General features: G+C 39.4%; 1 protein-coding gene across 1 annotated transcript; it reads right to left on the bottom strand.

The window, feature by feature from the left end:
* Positions 1-5: 5 nt before the first annotated feature.
* On the bottom strand, positions 6-18,090 carry si:ch73-267c23.10 (serine incorporator 1). The gene is made up of 10 exons (XM_051415008.1): positions 17,824-18,090; positions 12,616-12,777; positions 10,737-10,930; positions 7,545-7,624; positions 7,287-7,424; positions 6,358-6,527; positions 5,335-5,425; positions 4,727-4,928; positions 2,761-2,988; positions 6-1,612 (listed from the first exon to the last, which is right to left on the bottom strand). Exons 1-10 carry the CDS (start codon positions 17,860-17,862, stop codon positions 1,477-1,479), a joined length of 1,440 nt encoding a protein of 479 aa, XP_051270968.1. The 5' UTR covers positions 17,863-18,090; the 3' UTR covers positions 6-1,476.
* Between the last annotated feature and the right edge of the window lie 169 nt (positions 18,091-18,259).

The raw sequence follows: 18,259 nt of genomic DNA, 5'->3' as shown, positions 1-18,259 counted from the left end.
GATCATACTTTGTATGCTTTATTAAACAAATTGCCATCACAGCCTCATGAGACAGGGACAGCAGATTAAATTACGACAAGCTTGGTTGTAAATGTGCCTTTATTCTTTTACAGTATTTGCACGGTCGCTGTTGGTCACAACAGTTTCAGTGTACAGACATTAGCTAAATTCTAACATTTACAGGCCACTCACAACAAATATAAAACCAAATATCAATTGATATATTTCAAAATAGACATCTCATATTGGCAGTGCTCAAAAGCGTATTACTGGACAATGCATTTCTTTTTTTGTTTAAAGTTTATGTTTTGTAAATTGTGGTCTAATGTATTGTTCCTAATGATGCTATTAGAATCAAATCTTCTGCTGTTTGTACAATCCGAACACGAGGAAACAGACACTGCTTTCTCTGTTTGAATGAGTTATCGACTGAAAGAGTTTTGCACATTGAATCTCACTGAAATCAGGTGTGAGCAGTTTAACAGAAACTGCAGCAGCACTACTGAGAACTCACATACTAACTACTGTACAGTCAATCACTTTGGCTTACAAGGCATTTGGTCAGTGTTCATCTCATAAATCATTCTTCAACACATTCCACCATTCAATTTACACTGACATTTCTTACAACTTATTTTATGCATTGAAAAAACATAAAATCACAATAAATATTAAAGCTATTCCGTACTATTTGGAGTCATACAACGATGCACAGAAAATAATACAATCACCCATATGTCAGCTTTAAATAAATATATTGACTGGATCTGAGTGCCGTTCTGTCACTGTAAGGATTTATTTTACAACCTGAAACATCTCAAAGACACCTTTACATTGGTCCATAAATATTTGGCAGAAACTTGATTGAGTCATATTGCAGGAATGTATTATGTTTATCAGCAATAGTTTACTACAGTTATGTACTTCTTCTTACTCTCAGTATAGTCACATATCTGAAAAACTGGACAGACATATAAGGCATTGGAAGGCATAGCAGCAAACTATACAAGCTCATTACTGTACACAGCAAACCTCATAAACCAACCCTCATTATTAATGCTGAAATTTATAGAGCATTCATATTTTAAAGCAATGGGAAATAATCTGATTAAATCTGACATCTGTTGTAGTTACAGCAGAAATGAATTTAGATTAATCTGATATACAACTCACATAAAAAACAAATGGAGTGTTTTTCTTCATGATGTGCTTCAATAGGAAATATGTGATTGTCGTCGGATGTCCAGTTAATGAGCAGCTGCTACCCACTGGTATGAAACCACTACAGGACATACCTGAAGCAGCTGTTTTGGCACCTCTGAAACCAAACCCAACTTTTAACCGAATAAAAGCAGAAATGATGAAATGAGCTAAAAGTATAAAACGTGAGTACACTGTGAAAGTGAGATGTAGGCAATGTGGTTGGAGATTGTGTAAAAAGAGAGGACAACGTGGAGCCACACATGGTGTTGCTGATCAGCTGAAGTCTCGGTTGGTGAGGATCATGGGGGCCACCAGGGTCCAGATGTACAGGGCCAAACACACCCAGCTGGAGGTGATCTTTACCCACACTGCTGGCCACTTGCTGGTGACGGTGTAGTCTGCGTCAGGGCTGCCGGGGACAGAACACAACAAAAGGTCTTTCAGTTGTTGACATTTATCTGTTCCAAGGTGGAAACAAAACCTTTAATCTACAGCAGAGGGGCGCTCGTTTTACACAAACTTCCTGCAGTTATTGTGTTCACTGTTTGTTATTCTGTACTGTTGTTGTTATGCACTGAATATAACATGAAATAGCCTCAAAATATGTCACAGTCAGGGGTTGAGATGATAGCAAAAGGGTCCCTTAACTTCAGCCTAGAGTCCTTCAAGTCACAGAACATACTGACAGCACAGCACTCTGAGTTCACGGATGGGTTTTACACAAACTTCCTGCAGTTACTGTGTTCACTATTGGGATTCACTGTACAGTTTGTCAGGGCTCGTCAGTTCAATGATAGAAAAGGTATCCCTTAAAGGAAAAGGTTAGGAACCACTGTTGTAAGGCACATGCATAATATTGTTTTGGACAGCGGGGTGTAAATACTAATATATGGAGAAGTCAGCGGAGGTTTGGATCGATGGATGAAGTTTTTGGCTGTTATGAACCATGTGAAGTACAGCATTAAGCTGATAATGGAGCAGGCTGAGATGTAGGAGTAAGATTGGATCACCTGCCCTGACACTGTAAACTATTAATATTAAGTTAAATCCTCATTCAACTTTCCCTGGTTCCTTAAATGGTGATTACACAGAAAACTGCTTGTATGATGTTTGCAAGAATTTGCCCAACTGTTTCATGTAATTACTACCACACTATACATTTGAAGTCTTTTAAGATTCACATCATTCATTCAGTAGGAACCAGTGGGCTTGGGACCACAGACCACAGACCACAGACAGGGTAGGAATCCAGAAAGTATTAACAGATGGACTAACATATAGATGGTTTAGGTGGAATCTGTCCCCTTCAAGAAACCTACACAATAAAGTAAATCTTGCTTTGGACATGAAGGGCATGATACCAGTCTGTGTCAGTTTGGAGCTGCAGTCTGCAAAATAGAGCCTTAAGGAATACTTAATCTGTAAAATAACATCCACTGTAAAACTGCAGGCTTATTCTCTTCTTCTTTAAAACTTTGTCATTGCAGCAGCTGCTAAAGTTGACAAGTGCTGGAATAATGTTTTAATACAGTATTAAAAAAAAATAAAAGTACTGACCTGTACCAGTTGGTGAGGGTCATCATAATGTAGAGCGAGGCCAGGAAGAGCATGAAGTGGAAGAAGGAGTAGCTGTACTGGACCATGTCCCGCTCGTTGTCCTCCACCCGCCTGGGTCCTGTTGACTCCTCTGAGAGGTCGGGGCTGCTGCCGCCCTCAGCCAGGATGGCCGAGTCTTTGGAGGCCATGGTCAGCTTGTTCACCTGGCTGGTGCTGGACGAACGAATGCTGAGGGCAAAACAGATAAACATGGGTACCGCACATCCATTTACAGATACAATGGCACAGGAAATAACCTGAGCTAACTAAAAGGCAGCTACATTTCTCAAACTGATAGGTAGGTAGATACCTAATATCTTTCTAGCAAACTGAACTTGTGTGGCTGACAAAACAATGGAGCTTTTGAGCATATCACATGATGTTTCTCAGCAGATGGAGTTTTCCCAGTTGACCACATTGTTCCAGAACAGAGACTGAACAGACCTTGAGGGGAGACTAAACTTTGAAACTGTTCATGTTGGTAAATGTATTTGTTTATCACAGTGAAGAGGGATTGCATGTAATGTCATCGAGCCTCCAGGGACAGTGCTGAGCTGAGCTGTGAAGTCCTGTGACAAAGACATTTTTCCCATAGACAGCCCATACTAATTACATTTTCTAAGTTGAATGACTGGGTTCACTTTTCAAAAGAAGTGCCTTCTTTGCTCTTTGAAAATGTGTCAGTCACACCGCCTGAGCACCAGAGATGGTGTTCTATCAATAATCAGCTCGAAATCCTCTGATTCAGCCTATCAGTGCCGGTTTATTGCATGACAACCTACCCAGAACCAACACTATTTTCAGTGATTTTCAGCATTTGTGGACCTTGTAGCTGACAGGAAGCTTGTGAATGACCACCACAGTAGACTGGTCATACTGGGCCTTATGCCAAAAGCGATATTCAAACTATTTTCTTATTTTTGTTTGTATCCATGATTTGTTCTTATTTTGTCAGTACCCATTCCATTGATCCCTTTGATTCACCAATGTTTCTCTTAGGTAAGAGAGCATTTTACGAGTGGTCAAGGGCACTCTTACCAAGATAAGAACAATCATCTAGTTTTCTAGTCCGTAAATTGTTTGTCCGAAGCAAAGAAACATGGGTTTTAAATTTGAGGAAAAAAAATCACATATCCAGATTAGATTTGATGTTTTAGTACCGATCGCTTGCGTTAAACCATGGGGCCAGTCAGACTCTTGGTCTGATAGAAAAGGTAATTTTGTATTACAACCAGCAAAACCCTACAATGGAGCTCAAACTGCCATCAACCCCTTGCTCTAGCAGGAACACACACCAAAATACAACAGGCAAGAAACACAAAGCAAACTTTCTAAATCCCCACAGTGTATTATACAGTCAGTGCAAAATATACAAAACCTACAGTCCAATCAAAACAGTCCTTTCTCACAGAATGCTTCAGTTGCACCAATCGGCACAAATGATAGTGATGGGATTATTACATTTGTGGGCTAGAGAGATACTTAGTCCAAAAATCCTTTTTTGGACTTCCGTTGGATGAGACAGATGAACGGCTGCATTTAGATTTGTGCAATACTTCGGAGCCTCAACCGACACAGGTCAAATCCCCCCACAACTGCTATACTATTGTTACTGTGCATCAATCTACTGACACTGAGTGTTTGCACACGGCACACTACCTGCCTTTATACAGTGTTTAAGGGGTGTTACGCATGCTAATAACATCATCAGCCTCCCGCTTCCAATCTATGATCAAGTGGGATTCATCATTCAAGCACACCCGGGTAACAACAAATGTGAATGGTTAGGAACGTTTGGTACATTTGGAGTTCACTTCTCTTATATTTTCTCTTAACAGAAAATTAAGAGAAATATCAGAGAAATTTAACAAAATATTGCTGCATGAGGCCCAGTGTTTCATATCTCACCCGGGGACAGTAATCCTACCTCGAGTAAAGGATGCACAGGACAAATATGGCAAGCCCCACAATGCTCTGAGCGTCCCACCACTGTAGGTACGGGGACGTCAGGACAGGTTCCTCTGTGCCGATGATCACCACAGCTGTCTGGTTCTCCATCTCCAGAGGGGCCAGTGTGGGGACTGCAATCTGTTGGAAGATACTCAGCAGGCTGGGGTTGCATTCTCGGTCTGAGAGGGGGCACAAAGTTGAAATCTACAGCTCAGTGTGTAAGCAGAAATGGTGACAGAGAGATCTGACTTTCACATGCCTTTATGTTCTTGGGAAAAAATGTGTGTGAGTGCAGGGTATGAGGTCCATGAAAATATCTTGAAAATAATACTTGAACCATTCCAAATCAATGGTAATGCTGTGTGGATACTTTCATACATTCTGTAGAGGAATCAATTAACTACATGTTGCACTGCCTTAAGTGCAACTTACACCATGAATTTTGAACAGAACAACCAAAAGCATAACTAACAAAAGCAAGAACTCATAGTCATATGACTTGAAAAGGACAGTATTTCTTCCAAATGAAGACCAAATTGTTGTTTCTTATGTCAATATTAAATATTAACCAGCAAACATTCTCACCAGGCTCGTTGGTCATGGCAGACCACGTCAGAAACATGGTGTACAACGTGATGATGGAGGACTGTAGAAGACCTGAACGTGGCTGAGACTCCTGAGGACACACACACACATAGAGTTGTCAGAAATAAATACATTCATAACATGAATATTCACTGATAACTGAACAAACTCCATTCACTGATGAAGACTGTAAGATGTGGTGGAAAGTATGGAAAAAACACTAGACCGTGGACCTTGATTTAAGATTATTTAGTCAAGGTTATGAGATAAATTGTGATCCAATGTTCACTGCTTACAGTTTGGTAAAGGGGATGATTCCATTCTTTAAAACGTCCCAACTTTAAATGCTTTTGTGTTATAACTAACAATGTGTGTGGCAATATATGGAATATTGTTACTTTACTTTGTCCTTTTCAACCAGCTAGCACTACATTTGAAAACTACATTCACGGCTTTCTGACAGAGAAGAGGCCTGTGTTAAAATAGAACAGGGAGCTGGTGGAGGCGTGCTGTTTCATGTACTGATGAGCTCAATGTCTAAGAAGAAAAATAATCTTCTCAGGCATGTTTTGCATTAGACAAGTAATCTGGTTTTAAGATATTACAGCTAATATTGAGCTCAATTTAACCCTAACAAGTTACAACAATGGCTTTCATAATATCCCATTTCCTTATTTTAAGAGTAAGACCACTTGCACAACTTCTCAGTTTAAGAGAAAGTAGTCCCAGTGTTGAAAATGAAGCAGCTATTAAATAGCAATGTATAAGAGTGATGCTATAGTGTGGAGTTTGATAATGTACTAAAAATGGGGAAGAAACAAGCTAGAATGATAATGTCTCCATTTCCAGACACAGAGCATCAGGGTTCCCTTTGAAAGTTGAACTGAAGTGACCTGAGACCTGCGAATTTGCTGGTGTTCATCATATTATTTCCACTTCCTGTATCTCAAAAGCACATTTCTGCATTGTAGCATTGAAAGACTGCTTATCCCAGACTGAATGTTTGACACTGGAGGCCTGTACCTGTACTTTATGCAGCACAGAGATAACAGAGGCCACCATGCAGAACAACACGTTGAAGCTGATGAAGAACTTGTTGATGAAGCATCCATCAGGCTTGGTGTAGAAGACGAAGAACAGCACCACAGCAGTAAATGACAGGATGTAGTTGAGGATTGTGACCACCAACAAAGCTAAATACAACAGAAGGTAGAAAAAGTAAATATGTGATACTTAAAAAGACATCAGTGTAAGAGTTCAGTCCCAAAAAACATACTTTGGCTTTAATAGAACATAAAGTCTATCAATCGCTTTGCATAAGAATTCAAAATACATTTTTGTTATTATGGACTGATAATTTATCAGCTTTATTTTAATTGTCCCGATAATTCATAATAACATTTCCTATTATCCCTACTTGTCATTTCTAAATTTATTTCATTTTAGAATTTTAAAGTGTTAGAAGCATGTAATTGACTCTCCCTAAGTCCGGCCCCTTTTTGCTCTGTGCTCCAATAATAGTTGAGCAAGCCTCGGTCAGAACTTCTGTCAACTTCCTCCTTTCCTTTACTTAGATATGCTATGTGCTAGGCTAGTGTAAGTTGAAAAGACAGACATACACCAATGTGGTTGTCTTATTGCTGTTATAAAAATGGCTAACTGGCTTACTAACTAACTAGCTTGACGTAAATTAGCTAGCTAGTTAGCCAGTGTTTTGCTAACATTAGCTTTCAGATGTAACTAGCTACCTAACAACTGATTTAGATTAGCTAGCTAGTTAGCCAGTGTTTTGCTAACATTAGCTTTCAGATGTAACTAGCTACCTAACAACTGATTTAGATTAGCTAGGTAGTTAGCTAGTGTTTTGCTTTGTAGCAAAGCTGGCTAGGTTCCCACACACAGAGCAAAAAGGGGCGGGGAAGGTTAATTGTGACGCAGCTTGTGTCACTGACCTGCATACCAGCCCCTGGAGTTGCCAGTCTCCATCTTGTCCAGCCAGGACTCGTTCCAGGAGTGGGCAAAGTCCACCAGCAGCACCAGCTGGATCAGAATGAAAAAGAAAGCTCCGCCGGAGCCAATGATAAACCATGCTGCAAAAACACAGAGACACACAGCTCATTCAATTACTTCTATCAATCATATACTGTCTGTCTGTGTATATTGGATGTGATGATCTGAGGTACCAAAAGTTTAAAATATAAAGTTCTTACTGTAATTAAAAGGCCCATCTGGAATGTAAAAGGCACCGACTGTCACTGCCACCAAGGCAGAAAACTTAAAGAACCAAAATCTGAAAGCAAATTGTTAATGGCTGATTATACAGCGGAATGTACAAACAAATTAATACAATACATATAAGAGCAAAACCTCAAACAACATCCAAAGCATTTCTTTGTAACACTGAGGTCACTTGATTGTCAAATGGGGGATCAACAGAATTGCACAGCAAGGTTTCATGTGTGACAAACAATTTGAGCTGCTCAGTGATCAGCAGAGGAGGGATGTGTAACTGTGTCCTAGACTGTTTATTTACCACTGTGTACTCATACAAGTACTCCCAGTAAAGGCGACAGCAGCAATGTTAAGCCATAATGGTGTAAAATCGACCTTTCTCCTCTTCGGCATAGCTGTAGACTCAAGTGGGTATAACAATGGGGCCCTTACAATATGGATGAGTGAGTAGAGTGCACCATTATCAGTATCTGTATCTTTTATCTGTATTCGTATCCGTATCCGTACTCTGAATGGGCGTAGCTTACCCTGGAATTGATATGGGTTGGTCAGAAGTTGTTATATTTATTAGAAAACTCTTTACAGAACAGCCTCAGAATTGTGGTTCAGAATTTTTTTAATCACAAGAAAACTATTTACGGAGCAATGCTTTAATATAAAAGTAAAAAATTGTATGCTGGTGATGTACTCACTGCATAGAAATTAAAATGTGTCCATCTGTTGCCGGTGTGTAGGACTTTACACAGAACAGAGAGGTAAGGGGGTTTTTGACGTGTTAGGGATTAGTCATTTCAATATATTTTAATACACATAGATGTGAAAGCCTGCATTTTATAAAGCTAATACACACAAAGATAAAAAACACAGACACATAGTTACATCTCTGCTTGCGAGCTACACTAGCTACAAACACCTGAGCGTGGGAGGAGGAACGGGTTATCTACAGGACCTCCCAGTTCTGACCGTCACTCTAGTTTCATAAATGATAAAGGAGGGGGAGCAGGGCGGAATTACTAATTTGTCTTTTAGGGCGCTGTCTCCTCGGAATTGGTTGGGTCGTGTGCCAAGAGGCTGGGACCAGCCAGTGCACCAACAAGGAAGCACCAAGTCTAAACCACGGTTGTTTCCCATCGTATAGTCAACCAATCACATTGCTTACTATAATCAAACACAACCTCATGTAACCTTTGGTCATCACTCTTTTTGGGGCAAGGAAAGACCGAGTAACAGCACTCCGCTGACTGTGGCTTCTCAATCCAACAAGATCCTTGTACAAGTATTATTTTAATCATACAATTCTAAATAAACTTCTTAACTGAGAGAAGTTGTTTGTCTTATGTCCTAAAGATCATTTTGATACACCACAGACGCACAGCACGCCATGTTGGCTACACTGTCTTAAGGCTTTGCCAATGTTGCTGGGGCAAGCTAACCGCAGTCAAAAACTGTTTGCATCACAAACATGTGGCCAAGCATGTGTCCTGCATCAAATATTGTGTTTGGAGTTAAATGGTAGCTTTAGTCTGGAGGCAACACTGCAACCAATGCAAAACATATAATAAAATTAAATGGTTATAGAAAATAAAGAATTATGATTAAACTATTAACTGACTGACATAAATGATTACAGTAATGGAAACTGACTAATCGTTTGGCTTATTTAGCAATTATCTCTTGTAGAAAAATAACATTTGATAACATCAATGAACTTGATGTTATATGAAGTTATCAAATGTTATTTGATGTTATCAAATGTTATTTTCCTATTGAATAACATTATTGTTTCATATTCTCCAAATATTTAACTTTTGTAAGAAGGAAATTATAATTTATCACATATCTACTAAATTGGACATTATTACAAATCATGCTATAGCTGAAAATACTTCTGTAGTAACTTTTGCATCCTAGGGTCATTTTGAGTTAGGCAGTAAATGGCAAATGGACTGTACTTGTATAGCACCTTTCTAGCCTTTCAACCACTCTACATGCCACACTCACCATATCATTCACTGATGGCTGTGCCTTTCTGCCATGCAGGTGCCAGAAATGGAAACTAAGCATTCACACACAGTCATACACCGATGCACAGGTGTTACATAAGTTATAACATCAGGAGCAATTTGGGGTTCAGTATCTTGCTCAAGAAGCTCTACCTTTGAGCCACAGCTGCCCATGTGCATTCACACTGGACGGGTGGACCACTGGGCCTCAGTGTATCAGTGTAACAGCATGCACAAGAGTGTTCTTTCACTTTCTCAATGAACCCTGTAAATAAATGCCTCTTGACAATATCTTTTCCTGTGTCCTCACAGTGAAACATACTACAGGACATGGCTGTATGGTTGTTTTTTCAACAGCCCAGAGCAGTAAGTAAGTAAGCAGTAGTGTGTCTATTAACACATATTACTTCAAACTGCAAATGCCGCCCAGAGTGAACACATCTGAAACTTCTTGAGTATAATAAATGGTTTCATGTCTAAAGAGTAAATACATATCCTGACAATCCTGACTCAGGGGATAATACTAATAATAACCACTGGACTGAATAATGATTTCAGTATTAAATGCTTCCTCTGAACAAGTTTAAAAATCTGGAAACATAAAATGTACTTAATCTGTAGTTAGTTAGTCATTGTTTAGTCATTGTTCATGGGTTAAGAAAAAATATATGTGACCATAGGAAGTTGAATATCATGTGACCCTTTCAGCCAATCACCTGCTAACGTCTGTATATAAAAGACACAGCTACCATTTCCTTTCATGCTCCGATGAAGGCCACCAGGCCAAAACGATAGCACATATGTCTGACATGGCCAAAATAAATTGGTGAAACAGAGATTTGTCAACTTTGTACAGGAAATCTGTGTGTGTGTGCTACCCTTTCTACCTCTGGGTATTCAACATGGGATCAGAATTCATTTATAAAAGTGTCAAATGCTTTCTGCTGCTGGTCAGAGGAAGTGAGAAACTTGATACGCATTTGTTGTAACACACTGTGCAGGACAAAGGCCATCTGCTAAATGACATGTTGTATAACTTATATAACACCTCTGACCTAGTGTTCTGTTTGTGTCAAGCAGGTTAAAGCTTTACAGATAAATGAAGGTTGGAAAGATCAGGACCCACTGTTCTCTGCACAGTGTTGCCGGTGTTACTGCGGTGCTTACCCATTGTGGATGGCAGCACGGGTGTCTCTGCTGTTCTTGATGTTAATCATAAGAATGGAAAAGCCCAGAAACCACATGCTCATGCCGAAGCAGACGCGATACACTGCCTTGTAGCCCACAAACATTTCACAGTTGACACCGGCCTGCAGGCCGGGGATAGAAGGACCAGCCCCATCTTCACAGAAGCCTGGAACCTACAGCAAATCACAGGACGTCAGATTTGAACTTTACAAAGCACCTATAAACGGGGGCAACTGAGCTGAACTTCATGATGTTGAGCAATTTAAAAAAATGCTATTATTACTATAACTTTAATTCCAGAATTAGTAACAACAACAACAACAACAACAACAACACTGTGGACCTCTAACTGACTTAGGGTCAAGTCTGTAATGTACCTGGCATTATATTCCATATATTGTGATATACTGTGATACTGTAACCAAGGTCAAATATTGTGTAATATTTTTTTGGGTCTAATTAGTATTAGTATAGTAATAGTATAAAGAACACACCACTGTAATGAATGAGTAATACAATTTGACTTTTTCATGCAACCAGAATAGTGGGATCTGTATTAGTATGTACCACAGTCTCTGTAACATCCACCATCACAGTCCTCAGTTTACTTTAATAACACTGCTATCTTGCTGTTGGGGGTTTAAACACAAAAATCGAGTGTTTCAGAATCGATACAATATCACAAAATCATATCTCAATAATCAAGTGTATTGATATTTACTCAAACCCCTAACAATTGAAACCACAGTGTGTGTGCCAAATCTAATTCTGGTAGAAAACTGACCTAATTGTTTTTAGAATCTGCAGTTGGGGACACTGGTGCAGATGTGGTACGAAAAAAATGTCATGTCGGTTGTGTGGTGACACTTTGGCTTTAGTAAACACAATACACAACAGAACAAAAAAAACCTAATGGCACAGTTGACACGCACATTTTAGATGCCCCACTTTTCTAATGTTAACCAACCATGCATTCAATCATCCTGCAGATTGAACAGCAGAACATCACAAATCATTTTGACAACAGTCAAAAGCTTCTAAAATTTCAATACCTTTTAATGAATACTTTTCTTAGTCTCTTTTGATAGTATAATCAATGGGTTCTGGGAACTTGTGATAGTCTTTTTTACTGTTTCTGACATTTTATTGACTAAATGATTCGTGTTTTTTTCAAGAAGAAATAGCAAGAATAACTGACATTGAAAATAGTCATTGGGAGAGAGGCTAGGTAAACCCTAGGCAGTCACAAAGCTGACACACAGACAGACAACCATTCACCTGTAGGGGCAATTTAGAGTCGCAAATTTAAAAATAGGTAAATAAGATCTCCACTGTGAGGATGGACAATCTCGTGCACAGGTTAAAACAGCTGAATCACTGATGGGATTAAACCTATGTTCTGTCTTATTTGCAGTTACCCATGAGATTTTAAAGTTGACTACATAATACATAACACTCTTGCCTAACATCATCTCAAACATTTTATGGTTGAACTCATAAAATAAGGGCTCCTATACCACATTCACAGTCTACTAGAGCCCCTACATATATATACGGCATATTAGCTTAATACAGATATATGAGTATAGTTGTATATGTTGATCGATAAGTAACAAGAAATTGCAGTACAGAATTGCCAACGGTTTGTTTGAGATAATGTAGAAACAAGTCACAGTTTCATCATTTATCCGTTAGTAAGCGCAGACATTAGCTACTTCAACATCAGTGTAGTGGTTCAATGAAATTCATTACACATATGATTAGTTCCCATTCTGAATTTGACACAGTAATATAGCATGAAATAGTGTGAATGGAAATGTCCCTTCTGTGTATATATTTACTGTGTTTGCACTCATACCCTTTTCAGCTGTTGATCTACACCCGGCGACAGCATGATGCAGGCGACGATGGTCCCCAGCAGCAAGATGAAGGCGTAGATGACCCTGGTCACCGTGGAGTTCCTGCTGCTTGGACAGCAGCTGCACGTCAGGCAGGTTGCACTGCTGCAGAGGCACGGCAACTGGGCACAGACAAAAATCACACATTTTAGGATCTTCCAGTAAAAGGAGGAACAACTGGTGAGACATTTAAGAAAATAATGAGTGTACAAAAACAGCAAATATACTGTATGATACAAATCATCCTATGCTATAGCCTTCACAGACCCTCAACCATTTACAGTATATATAATGGACAGAGCTTCTGGGTCTGAAAAGTGAAGCCAACGCAGAATCTTAAATCTGCATTCTATGTAATGGCCAGCAGGGGGCAGCTCCGTTGGCTGCAATAAAACCTGATACCATGCAGTCTTACGAAGAACTGAGCCGACTTCTGACTTGATTTATGAGCTCAGTAAACAGTTTCCTAATGAGGTTATGGTCTCAATCTCTAGTTTCAGTCTTCTTCCATACAGCATGATGTTCATTTAGTAAATGATGGTCCCATTTACAGTAAAATAGACCATAAAGCAGGGTATGATTTAGGCCAGGGCTACCTTGTGATTGACAGGTCATTCTCAGTGAGTCCGTCCAGCTCAATGCACCAAACTCAGATCAAACTGTCAAACTAGGCAGTGCTGATCAGATATGGATCCAGATTCTGTTACTGCGTTGACTATTTCTCTCTTTAAATCGTTTCAGTAAAATATTTGAGTGAACTGTTTTTTTGGAATACGTATCATGTGTGACTTCACGATAGGTTCACGCTTGTAGTCAGCCCAACATGTTACTGTAGAAGGCGCTCTTCACCATAATCACCACAACACCAAATGAGGGAATATATTTTGGAATAATGCTCTTCACCCCTCCAGAAGAAGTTTCTTGGAAGAGACTTTGAGAGTATATGACAAGAGGTGTATTCGGAAACAGTCCCAAGGACTCCCTGAAAAGATGTCCATTGGGAAGCTCCCTGCAAAAGTACACACCTTCAAGAGCTTTGTTTCTGCTTGCATTTGCACCAGCAATAGGAACGCTGAAGTGATGTAAGCTGGTATAGCAACGTCACTTCTGTAAGACATGCAGTATACACAGAATATAGCCTGGTCTTCACCGTCGGTCCATTTGTCCGTGTTTTGTCATTTTGTAAGGTGACCGTTACAAGCTGTTGTTTAGATGGCTAACATTTCACACAGGTTTTAAAAATGGTGGTTGCCATTGCAGCACTGGCTTAAGTGTTCGACCAATCAATTTCAATTCAATTCAATTTTGTATAACGCCAACAGAGGTAACAACAGAAGGACAGAGACAGAGACAAATGACCGTAACGTTGTGCTGGCAGAGGACTTCTTTCACTTCAACAAAAACTTTCAGCGCCTTTGAGTGCTTGCACTTTAACTGAAACTTTACTCAATGCTTCCACTTAAATGGCCGGTTCAATTTCATTAAGCGCTTCCATTTGAACTGCTAATTCAACTTCTTTCAGCATTTGTAATTTGACTGACCCTTAAATTATAACTATTTCAAATGTTTCTATTCAGATTGGACAAGATAAATCATAAATAGAAACAAATCATCATCTGAAAGTCATCTGATGATAACTTTGCATCTGTGTCTGAACCAAAGGTTTGAATGAGTCTGCTATGTGGCCTTTCTTCCATTCAGCTCTTGAAATAACCAACTTACCAACAGTACATGGTTAGTTTTTCAGTGATAAGGGAGTGAGATTCCCACAGGATGCAGAAAAGAGAATCTCTTCTTGGTGAAAGAACAGACCTTGCATGTCAGGGGTAGAAGTCATGGTTGCAGAATGAAACGACGATGGGATGGGGAGAAGGACTTGTGCTCATTGTGTTCATGGACAAGATGTTCTGCCCGTTTTCTGTTTTGCTGGCATCAAATAATTAAAGTCTGCTGCTTGGTGCAGAGGCAGAGCGGGTCGTCCACTAATCGGAAGGTTGTTGGTTCGATCCCCGGCTCCTCCCGCCACATGTCGAAGTATCCTTGAGCAAGATACTGAACCCCGATGCTTGTTCGATAGACTTTGCCATCGCTGAGTGAATGTGTGTGAAAGGGTGAATGTGGCATGTAGTGTAAAAGCGCTTTGAGTGGTCGGAAGACTAGTAAAGGCACTCTAAAAGTACAGGTCCATTTACCATTTGTACGATCTTCACTGGAGTGTAAACTGAAAGAAATATGCTGTGAAAAGACTGAAATATTCCACCTAAAGAACTCCAATTTCCATGCAATGTTCAATCAACATTTCTTCTAGTAATGTGGATCACAATCACATTAAATAAAGGCTGCATAACAGTTACAAACAACAACAATAATTTAATAGGATCCCACGCTACTTCCTGATCAAACTTGTTTTGTTATTATTTTGATTTGAGAATTTTGCAGCCACCATGGTTTCTCCACACTTGGAGCGAGGGGGTTGCAATCTGCAACTACACTGCTAGATTACCCTAAATCCTACACACTGATCATTTAAAACAACCCTAAACAAACCCTAATATTTAAATTAAATTAGTTATTTACAAGTTATTATTATTATCATCTGTAATTGTTTCAATGTATTCATTTTGTATGGTTTGTTAGTATTATACTTTAACAGGACTGCTACTATGTCAATGACATTGTGGCACATCGTGCTGTCTGACTGTACTGAGATGTGTGCAAAAGTAAGAGATACGCAACAACAAACCCTAAACCGTCAGGCTGAAACATTGGCAGTAGTTGTATTTATGGGGCACACGGATGAATGAAGAGACAAAAATAGTAAATATAGTAGCAGCCAGTTAGGAGCACACACCTTATCCTTCAAAAGCTGTCTGAGGCGTGTATTTCCTTTACTTCCTTGCCCTTGTTGGACCCTGTTGTAAAGCTGCTTGCACTAGTCCAGACTGATTGTAGTTTCTGTCTCTACGCTGGTGGTAGTACACTGTTTTCTAATCTACTACTTCCTTTTTAATTCCAAAATTACTGATTCTGATCCGGAAACAGGTCTGTAACTATAGAAACACATGTAAAACTGAGGGGTATGTCTGAGTCCCTTTAATATCCTAGTCAGACTAAGTTTCACTTCAGTGAAAAACAGGCACAGGTTATTACTACCAAAACAGTGTGTGTATTCATTTACTATAAACCACTACCTACACTGCTTTAGTCTCTCCTACACTGACAACTGAGTTGAGTCAAGAGATAAGGAGGAAGATTGTCAACAAGTTAATACCCCCCGCCAGCCAGACAAGGTCGACTTAGTGCAACCAGACTAGGCCATGGTAATGTGTGCCAGATACCACGCAGGCAGCACATGACCATCCAGGCCACGCTCCGTCCTGGACTGAACCAAAATAAACTCTGGGGCTTTGCGTAAAATCAACAGCAGCGTGTTACACATTTTGTTTGAGCACCGCAGGAGCTCTGACAGTCCTCTACTGGAAGGGACAGACAGGAGGAAGACTGTGCTGAAATATTTCATTCATTTGTCAAATTGATGATAACCTTCGTAATATAGTAATCATTTAACTTTATTCTTCAAGTAAAAATCCCAAATATTTTCTGGTCACAGCTTTAGAAATGTGAGGATTTATAATAATAATATTAATATTAATAATAATAAACTTTATTTATACAGCACCTTTCAAAACAAAGTTACAAAATAAAATCAGAAAAATTTAAATCCTATGGATTTGAGCTAGAATAAAATAATAAGATCAAAGATATTGCAAAAGTATCTGCACTGGGGCAATTAATATAAACAGTTAAAAATATACAAATTAAAGAATAAAATACCCATAGCTAATAAGAACAATAATACTAATAAAATATGAGACATGAAGCAGCATGCAAGAATAAATAAAAGGCTTTTTTTTAAAAAAAAAGAGATTTGCTTTAAGAAGTGATTTAAAAGATGTCACTGATCTGTTTCTTTCAAAACACTATCAGTACCGGGGGTATTTGATTAGTGGACAACTCATGTATGTTTTTTGTGTCTTACAGTTGGAATAAATTGTGAAGTTGTAAATTAATAAATATAAATAGATAAAATAACTGAGTGAAGGATTTGTGCTGTCTAGCGCCTTAAGCCTTTCATCCTTATACAAGATGTTCTGTAGTATAATCCTCCCATTTCTCTCCCTGCTTCATGTTACCCATATATCCATATGTTGACAGTTTTCCTGAATAGGGGCTTGTTGTGGGCTTACAACAAGGCAACAAAGCAGACTTAATCCAATTAATCACGTGTAAACAGATGACCAAGTGAGTTAGGATGATTAACCCTTTCCTGTGCTGTGGACTTCAACTTTTGTTTACCATCCCTCATTTTATATTTTACAACAAACACCAACATTTAGCAGGTGAACTACAGGTTTCTGTAACAGTACTGTACAAGACACCGAGACTAACTTTAAGGTTCTCTTAATGGAAACATAAACGGATTTTAACTATGTGCTTGTCGATTTGGCATGCTGCTAACAATCTGAACTGTCTCTGTGAAGTGTTGATAGAGGTTTCGACCACCTTAATATGAACCATTTAAGAAGGTTCGGCTGATAAATATTCTTCCGCCAGGTTAGCACGGTGGTGGTGGGAAGTAAGCAGTGCGCAACCATAAATATAGTTAGAGTATAATTCTGAAGAAGCTCAGCTAAGTGAGTAAGGTAAACGCGGAATTAACCAATAAACCAACGCAGTTCATTTCAAAGATTAAGTTATTTTCTATCTCTGCCCAAAAGTGAGTAAAAGAGAAAAGCTCGATAAAACGCCGGATATTTGAATTGAGCTCCGCTTTCCGTTCCTACCCCCAAAATACAAACTGTCTGACAGATGAGAACAGAAAGAAACGACTAGAGAGCTGACATTTTAACGAAGTAAGTACTGCTTTGTGAATAAGCCGTTAGCTTAAGGACTAAGTTACGTTCTGTAGCAGGAAGGCGAGGAGAGAAGGACTAGAAACGGCAGATATTTGAATGGAGTTTGGCGTTAGGTGCATGTACTGTGTACTGTATTGAGGAGCGATGTCACCTGTTGCTTGTCCATGGTGTCACCGTAAGTTACATTTCCCAGCGGTTTAAAACAGCGTGGTTGTAAATAACACTGTCCACATTCGCAATATCCGAACTTACCCAGCTTGCGAAGGAAAAGGCCCCCAGAACAGCTCCCATGGCTGTCCAGTTTCAGTACAGGAGCGGACAGTCCGTAAATCCGTGTAGTTCTCCCCGTTACTTCTCCTCTGTCCCTCCAGGACCGCAGTTCTCACACAGCAGCAGTAAATGAAGCGCGGTAGAACAGCTCATATGTTCTCTATGAACCCTGGATGTGAGAGCTCAGTGAGGTTGGCTCGTGTGGTACACTTATGATTTTCCGCTCAGTGCGTGCATGAGTGCGTCATGCTGGGTTACGTCATTACGACATGTTGTCAACTGTACAGCGACCCGAGCAGCGCGCCATGTGGACTGATCTGTTCTATTTACTAATCAGTTCCATATCTATGGAAGCCCATTTCCGCCAAAAAAAAAAAAAGATCCTGTTAGACATTATAATGAGAAACTTTCTCAATAT

Source organism: Dicentrarchus labrax, unplaced genomic scaffold (assembly GCF_905237075.1).
Source record: "Dicentrarchus labrax unplaced genomic scaffold, dlabrax2021, whole genome shotgun sequence".
Classification (NCBI taxonomy): Eukaryota; Metazoa; Chordata; class Actinopteri; family Moronidae; genus Dicentrarchus; species Dicentrarchus labrax.
Note: the sequence above shows the minus strand (reverse complement) of the source record. Positions and strands in the feature narration are given on the sequence as shown.